We start from the raw sequence: 13,934 nt of genomic DNA, 5'->3' as shown, positions 1-13,934 counted from the left end.
AGGTTGACAACCTTGATCCCTACTTGATCCTTATTTTTCTATCAGCGCCTTCAGGCCCATTTAGTATAATTTTTGCATCCCCTCCAAATGCCAACAGTTTCATCATCTTCAGTCCCCTTCCCTAGTGTTCTAAGACTAGAATATTACTCGGGTGGCAGATCTTATTGAGATACATTTAAAGACATTATACACTGGGTCTCCCAGACAATGATGCACCGACCAGCAAGATGTCAGGAAAAGAGAGATCTGGACTTTTGGAGGATCTACATCCAGTACAGAAGACCATGAGGAACTGGTCACAGGCGTTCCATAGCTTTCTACCTCCTTTAGACTTGGGTCTATGCCCAGATGCTTCTACTGGGACCACTTTACTTACGTCAGCAGACAGCGCACTCCAAACACCCAAGTTATTTTGACATATTAAAAAACATGATGCAGGGATCCCTGCTTATGACTGAGCCGCGTATTTTATTACTCCTCAGCCTGTCCCAGCATCAACGAGTAGGACCAAACCTAGTGATCATCACCACCCCATGGGACATATAGCCATTGGCATAAGTATAATAAATAACCTCTGGAACCCAAACGACAGAATAGAATGTCATCTCCTTGTTTGAAACATCAGGTGCGTAACAGGATTTTCCCTGCAGCTCGACTTCAGCAGCTGGGGATGGGTGGTATGCGAAGCGGCAAATAACTTGGCAGTCAACAGCGATCTATGGAGAATTGACCATTGATTTAGTGCAAACGCGCACCTGCTTTAAAATAACCAGATTCTTTCTGCTCGAACTTTACGCCTTGGTTTGTAGCCAAACAGAACAGTTATCTTGACACATGCAATATGTGTCTAATCAAACTCCGTTTAACTGCGCTAGAAGAATAGTTTAGGATACGGCATTTTTTACGGAAAACTCCGATAAGTGAAGTATTCGTGGGAGAGAGAAGTTTTTCTAAGTTTTTCATGAGTACGATGGTTGGTTTTGCCTTTTTTTTTTTTGTCTCCCTGTTTTGTGTTATTTTTAATCATTATAAAAAAGATGAATCAGAAGGGCTTGTGAAAGCGAGGGATTCTGGAATGTTTTAATATGATTCTTTTCATGGTGGATGATAATGGGCAGATGAGTCAGTATTTCCTCTCTGTACAATGGGAAAAACTGAGAAACGCTTTCACAATAATATTTTTTCCGCTTCCCTGCGGGATTGAAGTTTTCGCCGGAAGATAGAATTTATACAACTAGTTTTTATTTTATTTTTTTTTTTACTTTTTTTAGAAAGCTGTAATGTGTGTAATTAATAATAATATTTTATTATCATTTTTCTTTACATCCAATCTTTAGGAATAAATAAATACAGGTAGAGATAAACTCCTAGGGACACATGGGGCTTTCAGCAACAGATATACAAATGTTACCAAGACTGAAATTAATAACTATGGAGTGATGTCAGGAAGTGGAGACCAGATGCATGCTGGGAAATAGTATGTGGTGGGGTTAAGCCGGCAATGGCACGTGTAAAATGCATTTGGCATCCCAAACGTCCAACAGGAATTAGCCCCATATGTTAATGACAAGGTCTAATTGGCCATGAAGCGATCCACCTTATGGAGGAGGTCGTTTTCCTTGCACTGTGTGTTTACTTTGTGCAGAGCACCAGTGCCATATCTCAACGTTACCTCTTCAGAAGGTCGCACAACATGAGGGTGAGATGCTATGAAGGTCTATGCAAGCCAAAAGCACAGTCATCCATTGTATAAACTGGATGGATGCAACAGAGATCACAACGGGACCACTGAGCTGCACCCTACACGGATATGAATCGGCCCCACAGGCTGATCTGCCCCTGGTAAACCCGGACAAGGTCTACCACCTCCAGGTCCTGTAGCCATAAGCCTAATTGGCCTAGGCCAGAATTCACCTCTGCAGTAAAACCCCCCATCCTGGAAGCTGTGATGGGCCCACTCACCATTTTCAGACTGCCACCATGATTTCCCACGATGAGCAGTGAAGGCGGTTATGACATTTTCCATACGGTGGCTGATAGGGTTGTACAGACGGTTGTAGGGTCTGCGGGAATCACACACAAAGCACTTCTTCTCATCCTGGTGGGAACAAAACCAACCCAATATTTAGCAGAGTGCATATTTTTGGAACTCCACATTCACATTCACAATCTACACAAATACATTTATCATACATGAGATGCACTACAGTAGTCATTATATTTCTACAAATGATTAAGCTGAATGTTAATGTCTATTCTTGAGGTTCTTTTTTCTCCTTGAGTCCTTTTTTATCATGCAGCATCCTTGTTCTCATATGAATCTGATGTACTCACCTGTAAGTGACTCACAATACAGTAGGGCTCGGCTTTTCGGAGCCCGCAGGTGGATGAGGCTTTGAGTCTGTTGGCTCGGCCAACAAGGAGGTCCCCTGTGGCTGGGTAGCAGCTGCCTTGAGCACAGCCATGTTGGTGATCAGGGGTCTGGGATATGACAGTTACCACCAGAGCTGCGGAGAAACGGAACACGGAACATGATGTAAGAGAATTATATAGCCGTGATGCACTCACACGAAACCATCACTTATGAACATGCTATATGAATTCTATTAGAGCATAAAAACACCCATGTATCATTGGACTTTTTAAATGACTAGTGATTGTTGATATTTTTCATGGAAAATTGCAAATTAACCACAGAAGATTCCATTTTTATAAATAACATGTCTTCTGGGAAATTGTTATATCTGTTATATCGTTAATTTCAAATTAAAAAAAAAAAAATACAAAAATAAATAAAATAAAATTTAGAGTCTGTCTGCGTTTTGGAGGATTCCACCCTAATTTCCAAGAGATCAGGTGCATGCTGGGATATTTTTTGTTCCATGTACATGAAATGGAATGTTATTTAAAATATAAATCTGCTTCAATCTGTCCGCTCAATGAGAAAGATGGGAAACCAAGGCCCAGGCTCATGGTGGCCGTCCAAAACTGTTAGGCTTTTCCAGATTCAGCCCTCCGTGAACCCGTTTAGCGGCACCGGCCCTTGCCGCTTTAGATAAAGGCTCCCTGTCGTTTGCTGCGTGTGGCGGACAGGCTGTTTTTCTTAGGTCTCATGTGGGCCGTATCTCCCTCTCTCCCTCGTGGAGCATGGGAAGAGCGCAGAGTTATGTTTACGCTCATTGCTTTTATATAAAGGCCGTTGAACGCTTATCTCTTGGTTCCCCCATTGGGAAAATGAGCCGGATTACAGGCGGCACAAAGGAACCCAGCACTGACAAAGCTACAGATTAATACCGGCGATCTAATGACACAAATCGCCAAAAGAGACACTTTTATTTGGGTGGGGGGGGGTAGATGTGTGGCTGGGGCTTTGGAACATTGAGTAAGACATTTAGGAGATAATTAATATATTTTATATAATGTATTTGATAAACCCGGTTCCTGCTCGTTTAGAACCCTGGGATGCCCTCATACCCAGCAAACATTCCGAGAAAAGAGGAACATCGTGGGGGGGGACACGAATTTGGGTCCCCAAGAAGGACTGGTGCTCCTAGGCAGGGACAGTTGGGACATGTTTCCCGTAGGCAGGTATAGAATTACAAAGCTAAATATTTTAGGATTCACAATGACTTCATAACACAAAATACGGTTCCAGGGGCATTTATACACCTGCTCCTTTTGGTCAGCGATCCAGACATTCCAGGACTAAGAATACATCTGAAAATATTTTTACAAAGCTCTATTTAAAAATAACAAAATATTCTTCATTCCTGTATCTCCTGAAATACATCTACAAACAGAAGGTCTTCAAACCCCATGTGAGTCCATCAATCCCAAAATGAAAACAGATAGAGTCAATCGTTCCAGAAACCAAAGCGTAACTGATATTCTTCATTCTATAAGACGAGGAATGATGTCATGCTATGATGTCACTTCTGCTCCAGGAACTGCATCACCCAGGACATTCATCTATATGTTACCAATAAGCCGTGCTGGAACTACCAGAATACATTAAATTACATTTTTTACTGGCAACTGTAAACCCTAGATTCAGGATTGATCTGCCCCTTTTACGAACCATTCTGCTGTTTTCCCCCGTGGAGAAGGAAGACCCCTGCCAAAGATATTGGCTTGTTTGCCGCATCCCATGTACATCGTAATCTTTTCAGGAAAGAATTTTGATCCTTTCTGTTGTTGCAGGCTTTGGCCAGCTGTCTCTCCTACATTCCTCCCCGGGTCCTGTTTATCATATCACCCGATTCACTCCCCTGCAACACGCTCGGCGGCGGCGGCGGCGGGGCTTCCATTCCTGTCCCGGGAACGGATCCATGCAGCAAAATACTGCAGAACACCAGTCGGACTCAAACATTCTAAATTTAAGTGCGTCCCCCCCAATGTATTTCCCTCTTTTTAACAGTAATAACCCCAGCGCTGTATACAGTAATAACCCCAGCGCTGTATACAGTAATAACCCCTCATTTCGCTCCACTAAACTCCCTTTATCTGGAGGCAGCCATTGCTGTCAGTCATATTTTGGGTGACTTTCCCTGCTCAAACACCACATTGAGCTGATGCTTTATGGCAATGCTAATGAAGTCCGTTCCTCCATAGGCTTTCATTAGTCAGAGAGTCCGGCTGTGTGATTGAGACGGAACCATTCTATTGTTTCTCACAGGCCGTATGATAAGGAGTCGGGGGGTTTGTCTAGTAGATCGGGGCTCAGATAACAGAGCGAGAACTCCTACAAATGGCTAATATGCAGAAAAAAACTTATATTATCCAAAAACTACAACCGAGCAATACGAGGAATTAATGATTGACGGGAGATCTCCCTTAATGTTCTCCTTGAGTGAAAGATCTGAGATAGACAATAAATATTCTTATAATGAGGGTAACGTTAACGGAAAATCACATAGAGGAGACGGGGCTATTTGACCCGGGTGATTCCGATCAGCGAACGAACGCGTTGCATTTAATTAGAAAGCCATCCGTCAGGAAGCCGAGTCACATGGTATCTTCTCCCACCTGTCCTCGAGTGACAGAGGAGCGGACGTTATCCCGCCGCGACCTTTACGTGCCTTCCTGCTTACAACATTTAAATCATTCATGCCATATAAATAAAGAGATCACCGCCGAGGGCTTTGTAAACACTCATATTATTCAATGGAAATATTGCCGGGCGCCGAGGGTTAACTCTTTCTTGACCAGCATGCTAATCTTTTTTTTGGGGGGGGGTTATGGATTATCAACAGGTTGCGTTTCTTGGAAATGGGTCAACTACATCCCCCAACAGCCATTCTTTGGCGGCACAGGCAGTCTATAGATAAAATTTAATCTACATTTAAGGAGCGGGGGATGGGAATATATTAAATAAAGTCCGATTTCTAAAAAGCGAAGGTTCCGTATCTCTTCGCTCTCTATCGTCGTCGAGTCTTGATTGGGCTGCTTTGATGTTTTTCAACGGTTACTCCTGGAAACCTCTGTCTAAAAATGTCACATTCCAGATTCCCTCCCCTGCTTACTGTACGTACACCCAGATAATTAAGTTTTCTTTTCCTCTTTTACTTAATAAGACAAAAAATGTTATTCTTGTTACAATGTAGGTGGGAGCTGCCATCCTTGGGATGTTTGTAATAATAGCTGCGCCGCTGTCAACAATCGCTAGCGCTAGCGGCTCATTACGCGGACTGCACCGAGGGATCATGGGATAGAAACTAAAATTTGCATAAAAAAGTCCTGCTTTGGTGGAAAAATGAAATAAGTATAATAATAACATGCGTATTCAATGGTTTTTATCTCGGACGCCATGACACACGGGAGGTCTATAGCCAGAGGGTCCTCTTGTTGTACGTGAAATTGTCAGAAGATGTTGAGAAGGTGTAGCGTCGAGGTCTCCACGGCACGGGGGGCCGCCAGATGGATTCACATTCCTTGTTAGAAAGATCTATCTGTTATGCTCTCAAAATTAAATGATATCAGGAAAATTATGTTACATGACAAGTATGCGTTCTGGCCGAGGAGCAGCACAGCTGCAGCGAGGATCCGATGAGTTCCGCTACGCGGTGCCAACACATTCTGCGATGCTGCACTTAACGCATATTCCGTATAGATTGTCCATGGCAATGCTCCCAGCAACCTCAGCCTACCTCTTGAGTGAGCCGTTAGGCCTTACTGTGTAGCCATCAGATGGCCGTAGAACCCTGCGATACCCTCATACCCAGCAAACATTCCGAGCTCCTGGAAAAGAGGGGGCATCAGGGGAGGAAAAAGTGCTAAGCTTCCGCCGCTTCCGGATCCAGAAGCAGATCGTCAGTGCTAATGGCTTTTCCAGGCGACTCGCAAATCCCGGCTATCCTCTTATAGGAAGCGTTTGCGACCTCGGCCTTAGGACACAGCCGTAATTAACTGACTGGGGCAGAGAGGAACCGCATCAGCGTGGCTGCCCTGCACTGCAACACCAACTAAAGAATTCGGTTTGTACATAGAGATGTTATATTTACTGAGAGGGTGGTAGATAAGTGGAACAGCCTCCCAGCAGAAGTGGTAGAGGGTAATACAGCAAGGGGATTTAAACATGCGTGGGATAGACATACGGCTCCTGAATCTATGATGAGACCAACGACTGATTGAGGTTGGAGTCTTTACAGCAGGAAGAGCGAGCGTGACTCTTAACAGCAACTCTCATCACACCTTAACCTTATTAGTTAGACAAATCCTTGATCTAAATCATAGCCGTAGTTAACCTTCTAGGCAAAACATTCTGAGAGTCACAGGCTGTGCCACCTCGGTCTCGTTGCAGAGAGACGGATAAGAATTTTACGCATTTACACGTAACAACATTTTTAGCGAGTTTTATTAAAGGGCGTCTTTCAGGTTTGGAGCAAACCTTCAGGACAGGCGTCTGGTCGTTGTTGCCGAATCCTGGCGGCAGAGAAAGCCGAGCTTGTCTGTTTATTTAACGACAGGAATACCAAACACTCGAGAATGTAAAAAAAAAATACCTTGAGCACAAAAAAGCCATTTACACAACCAGAGGCCATGAAAACGAACGGGAAAGGCTGCTATTAGCCCGGCAGAGCCCTTTTAATGAGCACCTTGTTCCCTAGCAGCAAAAGTGTCCAAAATACTTCATGCGCAACCAAAAACAGCCCTGTATTGCAAATGTTACAGTTTTGAATATACACTACCGTTCAAAAGTTTGGGGTCACTTACAAATTTACTTTGTTTTCGGAAGAAAAACAATTTTATCCATTAAAATAACATGAAATGGATCAGAAATCCAGCGCCAGGGCCGGACTGGCCCACCGGGATACCGGGAAATTTCCCGGTGGGCCGGAAGGTCCGGGGGCTGGGCGGCCATGAAGACAGCCGCTGAGCTGCCCCCCAGGCTGCCCGAAATCTAATCAAAGCGGCCGCTGGGTGCTGATGCGGCCGGCCGGCATCAGCACCCAGCAGCCGTGTGCGATGGCCGTCTAGTGATGGGAGCAGTGTGAGGGGTGAAAGCTCCGCCCCCTCGCACTGACCTTTCACCCCTCACGCTGCTCCCATCACTATGCGGCCATCAGATTGCTGGGAATGTAATCTGAACGGCCGATGCGTGCTGATGCCGCCGGCCGCCTCTGCTTTAATACTTTTTTTTTTACTTTATATGGCAAGCCGATCCAGCTTACCATATAAATAATAAAAAAAAAAGTGTTAAAGTAGCTCCGGCCGGCGGCATCAGCACGCACCGGCCGTTTAGATTACATTCCCAGCAGCCTGATGGCTGCATAGTGATGGGAGCAGCGTGAGGTGGAGGCTCCGCCCCCTCGCGCTCAGACTGCTGCAGCACCGGATGTCAGGTCAGTGGCATCCTGTCAGCATAGAGGAGAACAGTGTGCAGCTGCCAAGAAGTCAAGAGAAGTAGAAGGTGAGTAAAATAATGTATTTTTTTGTACTGTATGTTTTTTGTATTTGTTAAGAACAAAAAAAATCGGCATGTAAGTGTGTCCCCCTATATGCCACTCTGCCTCAGAAATGCCTTATACCCCCCTATATGCCACTCTGTCCCATGATATGCCTTTTAACCCCCTATATGCCAGAGTTGCATATAGGGGTATAAGGCATTTCTGGATGCAGAGTGACGTTGGGGGTCAAAAGGCATATCTGGAGGCAGAGTGACATATCGGGGATTAAAAGGCATATTATGGGGCAGAGTGGCATATAGGAGGGTATAAAGCATATCAGGGAGGCAGAGTGGCATATAGGGGGCATAAGGCTTTTCTGGAGGCAGAGTGCCCCATGATATGCCTTTTAACCCCCTTCATGCCACTCTGCCTCCATGAATGCCTTATACCCACTATATGCCACTCTGTCCCATGATATGCCTTTTAACCCCCTACATGTCTCAATCATAGCTTTTATTAAATATGGAAAAAAATAGTCTACATGAATTAATAAAGAAATAAAAGTTTCTTACCAGAATATGGTGAAGAATAATGTGATCAGTGTTTTGTTCCACTGAATAAAATGGAACTCTTTCATCTAAAAATGTTCGCAGTAGTAAATGTTTTGATCCCATTCTGTGTAATGTATTTCATTTATTAGGGCCTTTTAACACTTTTGCTTTCTGGCATTTTAATACAAATAATGAGATAAAAAGAATGGCACATAGTGTGACTCGGGTGTGTATAAGGGGTGCGTGTCGGTATAAGAGCTTCACCGTGAGATAAACTATATGGGGCTGGTCTCCAAATTTTTCCAGGGCTGCTTTTCAGTCCCAGTCCGGCCCTGTCCAGCGCAGAGGGGGTTAATGTTGTAAATGAGTACTGTGATTTTTAATGGAATCTCTTCATAGGCGTACAGAGGCCCTTTATCACTCCCATCACTCCTGTGTTCCAATGGCCCCTTTATCACTCCCATCACTCCTGTGTTCAAATGGCCCTTTAACACTCCCATCACTCCTGTGTTCCAAAGGCCCTTTATCACTCCCATCACTCCTGTGTTCCAATGGCCCTTTATCACTCCCATCACTCCTGTGTTCCAATGGCACGTTGTGTTCGCTGATCCAAGTTTAAGTTGAAAAGGCTAATTTATCATCAGAAAACCCTTTTGTAATTATGTTACAGCCAGAAATGTCCTTGTTTTCCATGGAAACTGCTGAGTGACCCCAAACTTTTGAAAGGTAGTGTATAACATGATTGTTCTATATGTTTACTGTCTCGGGTAGCTGTATGATTAGGTATTTTATTTATATTTTATTTGTGTTCAGCAACTCTTCTATTCTTTCATGACGCTTCATCAGCCTGTGCATAGAACCAATGGAAATATAAGGGTTTACCCTCGGCTTGGTGTCTATACCACTGCAATTCAGTTTACACTTCACTTAACTCTTTAAGTGTTTGAGCAAGAAAAAAAAATGCAAGGCGTCGTTAACCCTTTGGGAATCAAAGAGATACCGTCCCATCTTAACTTGCTTTATTTCCTTCGAGGTTAAAAAAAAACCTAAAAATTTCAAATTTTCCACTCCTGCAGAATCACGGTTTCAACAATTAAAATGTAAAAAAAAAATGCATTGTGCGGTGCCAGATCTGGAAAGGAAAAAAACACCCTTTCCTTCCTATCCAGTTGAAATGCCTTGCAAAAAATGTCATATACTCTTACGGTCACACGGTTTGGTTCTGAAGCTCAGCTCACCCTGCCTTGGCAAACACTATTATTATTGGGAAATATTTCACCTACAATATACCGTTATTCCCCCCCAAAAGGTTTGCAGGTCTGGGCTGATACATCGAGACACTGTCTACGTTTTAAACAAAGGATTTTCCAAGCTCATTCAAGTTCAAACACCTGTGCCAGTTCCCATCAAAGGCAGGAATGCAAGTAACCCCTGATCGTCCTCCATGGCCCCGGGCTATATAGACGACCGACCCTAGGTGATTATAACATTGCTGAGCTGCTGATGTTGTGAAAGCATCCTGTTTTAATATCATCAAGCGAAATAATCCAACGGGAAGCTTTTCTTCTGTTCCATACTCTAATGATACAATAGTTTTTCATTTACAAATCTCTGTGTATTTTATATAAAATCAATGCATTACACATTTACTTCCTGAGCAGTAATCTGGCAGGAAGTAAAGGGTGCAGCAGAAAATTGCTTCCCCCTTTTCGAGAAAAAGAAAAATTTTATTTTAAGCATTTAAAGTTCCAGACAACATTTAAGAAGGAAGAAATGCCAAAAGAGCTACAAATCGTGCAAGAATATGATATTAAAAAGCTAAAATACATATGTTTGAGAAGTTTGATAGACTACTTGAGGGGCTAATGAGTTATCATGTTGTGGCTAAACACCGTGGACCTATATTGGCCACTGACATCATATAACAGCCTGATAAATATGTGGCCGCATGTCAAACTTGATCTAATCTAAACAAGAACAGAAGCTAAGATCTCAACAGCCATGTTTGTGATGTGATCTCCACATGGACTAAATTGAAAGAACATCAAGACATCTCAAGAGGCTTCCACGTAACCACTAATGAAACCGTTCTTCCCAAAAACAATGAAAAAACACAGATTGTAAAACCATCCATAAAAATCACAAAGCCAAGATCCTTTCTTCCGCTAGTGTTCAGTGCGGGAAAATAAATTATAACTTCCTATGCCCCAAAAAGCTTTTATTTTTCTTTCATAAATTGAACGAAAACTAACCTTTTAACCCTGAATGTAATACACTACCGTTCACTGTATCTAATGCTTAGTGTCCAAGTAAAAGGCTTAATACCCGAGAAAGTGTAATATAGGGATGGTATTCAAACAGTGAGATTAGGAAGTGTATGACCCACCACACTCTCAGGAGCAATAGCTAAGCATTACTAATGGGTGAGATGGTAACGTTGTATCTGGCAGAGATGACCAGCATGGCTGTAGCTTGGGACAACAAAGAGGACCTTTGCCGACTTTATGTGCACCAAGAAAGCCAACAGTAGGAAACCAATAAGAGAACGATGAGGGAACGTGGTCTTCTTTATGACCCCAAGGGCTGCTTTACCCTTGATGACCAATGCATTTCTTTATCATATGCTTATCCCTCTCTAGATCCCAATGGATTAGTTGGGAGAATGATGGGCAGGACGCCCCGGCTGGCAGAGCTTGTTAGGGCTACAGCATCGAGCGTGAAACCTGACTCCATAATTTATAACCATGTGGATCAGCCTTTTTCTAACACTGAAGATTGGTGAATCTTATTATAAACGCACTCTTGAGCAGCTAAAGTTTGGAGAGATCAGTCAAAAGAATTGTACAATTTCAAGAAGAATTAGAGCTGTGTTAGGATCAGGTCCAACGCAGGTCCAATGCAAAGTACAGGCGAAGAACCAGGATTCTCCAAATCAGATTATCACATTTTACAGACATTAATGCATTTATTTTATGTTTCTGGAAGAAAGAATGAATGGATCATCCATATAAGGGAGATTTGTCCCCAATTTAAAGACAAACGTGACCAAACCTGATAGAAACAAGTCACAAGCCACCATAATCCTGACATAATCCTGACATTAGTTATTTCAAAAATGCCTAATGATTCCTTCTATAAATCATCAAATAATTCCCGATTTTGGGAAATACCTGCTATCAGAAGCCCGAGTATCTCCGGCAGCCGCATGGTCCCAGCCGCGTTCCCCTGCCCAGCAGAACCCGCTTTATGGGAAGCTTCAGCAGAGTTTCCTTAGAATTGGCAGCGCTGGGAAAAAAGATGGAATTAATCGTTAGTTTGGCATCGTAAACGCGTTTCGTTTCCATAGTTTAGCTACGGGTTGCAAATTAGGAACAAAATGTGCTCCTTTGGAGAAATCATTCACTGAACCCTTTCCCAGCTGCTCCAGTCCCTTAACCCTTAATGTGCCGGTATACACTGGAGCATTTTGGTGTCAGTTTCACATTGCCCAAGGGAAAGGTTGATTACGGACAACGCACGTCTGTAAGTTAAATGAGTTAAATGGTACCCTGTGCTCCAGGGCTTCTTTTAAAGCCCCCCTAACATTTAACGTACATGTCTTGTAAAAAAAAAGTCTAGCTATAAAACCAGTAAAGTTCTTGCATATAACTTTCTCCAAAGTATCTATATCCAGACTAGGATTGTCTAGGGCCCCTAGGTATTTTTCCTTATTAGAATGTTTCTGTGCCCATAGGCAGAGATCAGCGACATGACCCGATACGGCACATTGGACCCCGTGCCAGGAGAAGCAGAGCCAGACACCTTGTTTTGGTGTTTGGCAAAAGTTACGTGCCTATGGGCCCCACTGTCTATATATTTTTGGAAATGAGGTCTTCAGAGCTGTGCAGAAGACTGCAAAGGACTTATAACCTGATCACATAGTCAGAGTTTAACTTCAAACACACACAATGTGTATAATCCCAGAGAGAATGCCTGTCTCTCCGTGTCACAGATGATCCGTAGCGTAAGATTTTGCAGGTGATACGTATGATGAATATAAAGTATCAGCTTGTATTTTTAAAGATCCACAGAAAGTTTCTGGGGAATTGGATCCTTCGACGGATCTACCTGGTGATCACGCCAAGCGAGTACTCACCATGCATGTGTCCAGATCCCCTCCTGCCAGCTCCGTGAGACGTTCTCTTCTGAGCTCACTGTGAAGTTATTTCTAGACAGAATCCCATGTGAAGAGGGGGAAAAACACGTAGCCGCTGAAGTGGGAGGAAAGTTTGTAGCGGAGTTTGGAGCTCGGAGAGCTTGGACTGAGATGTGACTGTTACAGACAGGCAACTGGAAATACGTCCAGGAACCTTTTTCCTGCCGCCGCCGCTGGGAAGCACCGGCTAATGGGTGACTGGTATAAAAAGCCACAAGCCGGCTCGGGTTACACCGAGTTCTTATAATACCCGCAGCAGCAGCAGCAGCAATCTATTGTCTGCTTAGGAAAATACAGACAGAATTCAGCAAGTTCTATATTTTTATTACATTTTTTCCATTGGTGGATTGAAGTAATTTAATTACCGTGACAACAATGATTACAGCAGGAATTGGAAAGAACTACAGGAATACGTCCCAGTAACAAAAATGTGATGTCATACAGCATGCCGTCTCCACATGCAAATGAGGGACAACAGATTTGCATACAGGAGCAGCAAATGGAATCTTTTTTTTTTATTATTGAAATATAGATTTGGTTGCCATTCTGATATCTGGATATAAAGAGGATTATTTGTAACCCATATAAAAAAATCACAAAATACTATTTTTTTTCTGTTATTGATAATATATCTGTTCTGAGCATTATTCAGAGTTTGGAGACCTTTTTTTTTACCAATGCAAATTTTAGTTATAAAGGCATTATGCCAGACTATGAACATCAATGTCTGTTTTTCCTCCTTTTATACTAAATTTATCTTTGGATAGGTTTATTAGGGCAGCATGAATTTAAATGTTGCACCAGAATCATCATTTTATATCTATAAAGCTGCTTCCATGGCGCCCCCTTTCTGTCTATTTAAACATTTTCACATTCGTTTGTACCAGATTTATTTGGTATGCTGTGAGAAATTTGACATTTTCCAGATCCTGAGGTTTACATACTGCTATTTTTTCTACAATAAGACAGACTTGGGTAACTAAGTGAGCAATGCGGTATATCAGCTTCGGCTACCCGGAGCCTACGCTTGCGGGATGCGGCCAGGACTGCCCACTGATGATAGGGGGTCCCTCCGATGTTAGTGGGTGTTCCCGCCGACATCGCGGGAACACCCCCATTTAAAGGGGAAATGGGCGGGGAGTGGGGCGTGTCAAGACCCACGACCCGAAGTATTCGGGTGTTGACCCGGAGATGCAGTGCTTCTTCTTCTGGAGTTCTCCGGTTCGAACCTGGAGAGTTCCCCGGTATGGTCATCACATTGGTTTCAAATGGAAGAGCTTGGTCTATAGTGAGAGGCCAGGG

The 13,934-nt window shown here is 43.2% G+C and overlaps 1 protein-coding gene across 1 annotated transcript in view; it reads right to left on the bottom strand.

Annotated features, from left to right (window-relative positions):
• The window catches only part of LAMB2 (laminin subunit beta 2), a 41,512-nt gene extending 29,785 nt beyond the window's left edge, over positions 1–11,727 (bottom strand). The window contains exons 1-3 of the mRNA XM_053469297.1: positions 11,608–11,727; positions 2,335–2,507; positions 1,963–2,098 (exon numbers count right to left, since the gene is read on the bottom strand). Of these exons, the coding sequence (XP_053325272.1) occupies positions 1,963–2,098; positions 2,335–2,507; positions 11,608–11,644 (346 nt within the window). The 5' untranslated portion in view covers positions 11,645–11,727. The remainder of the gene's footprint in view (positions 1–1,962; positions 2,099–2,334; positions 2,508–11,607) is intronic.
• Between the last annotated feature and the right edge of the window lie 2,207 nt (positions 11,728–13,934).

This window comes from Spea bombifrons, chromosome 6 (assembly GCF_027358695.1).
Source record: "Spea bombifrons isolate aSpeBom1 chromosome 6, aSpeBom1.2.pri, whole genome shotgun sequence".
NCBI lineage: Eukaryota > Metazoa > Chordata > Amphibia > Anura > Pelobatidae > Spea > Spea bombifrons.
The sequence above is the reverse complement of the archived record's forward strand: the minus strand, read 5'-3'. Positions and strand labels throughout refer to the sequence as shown.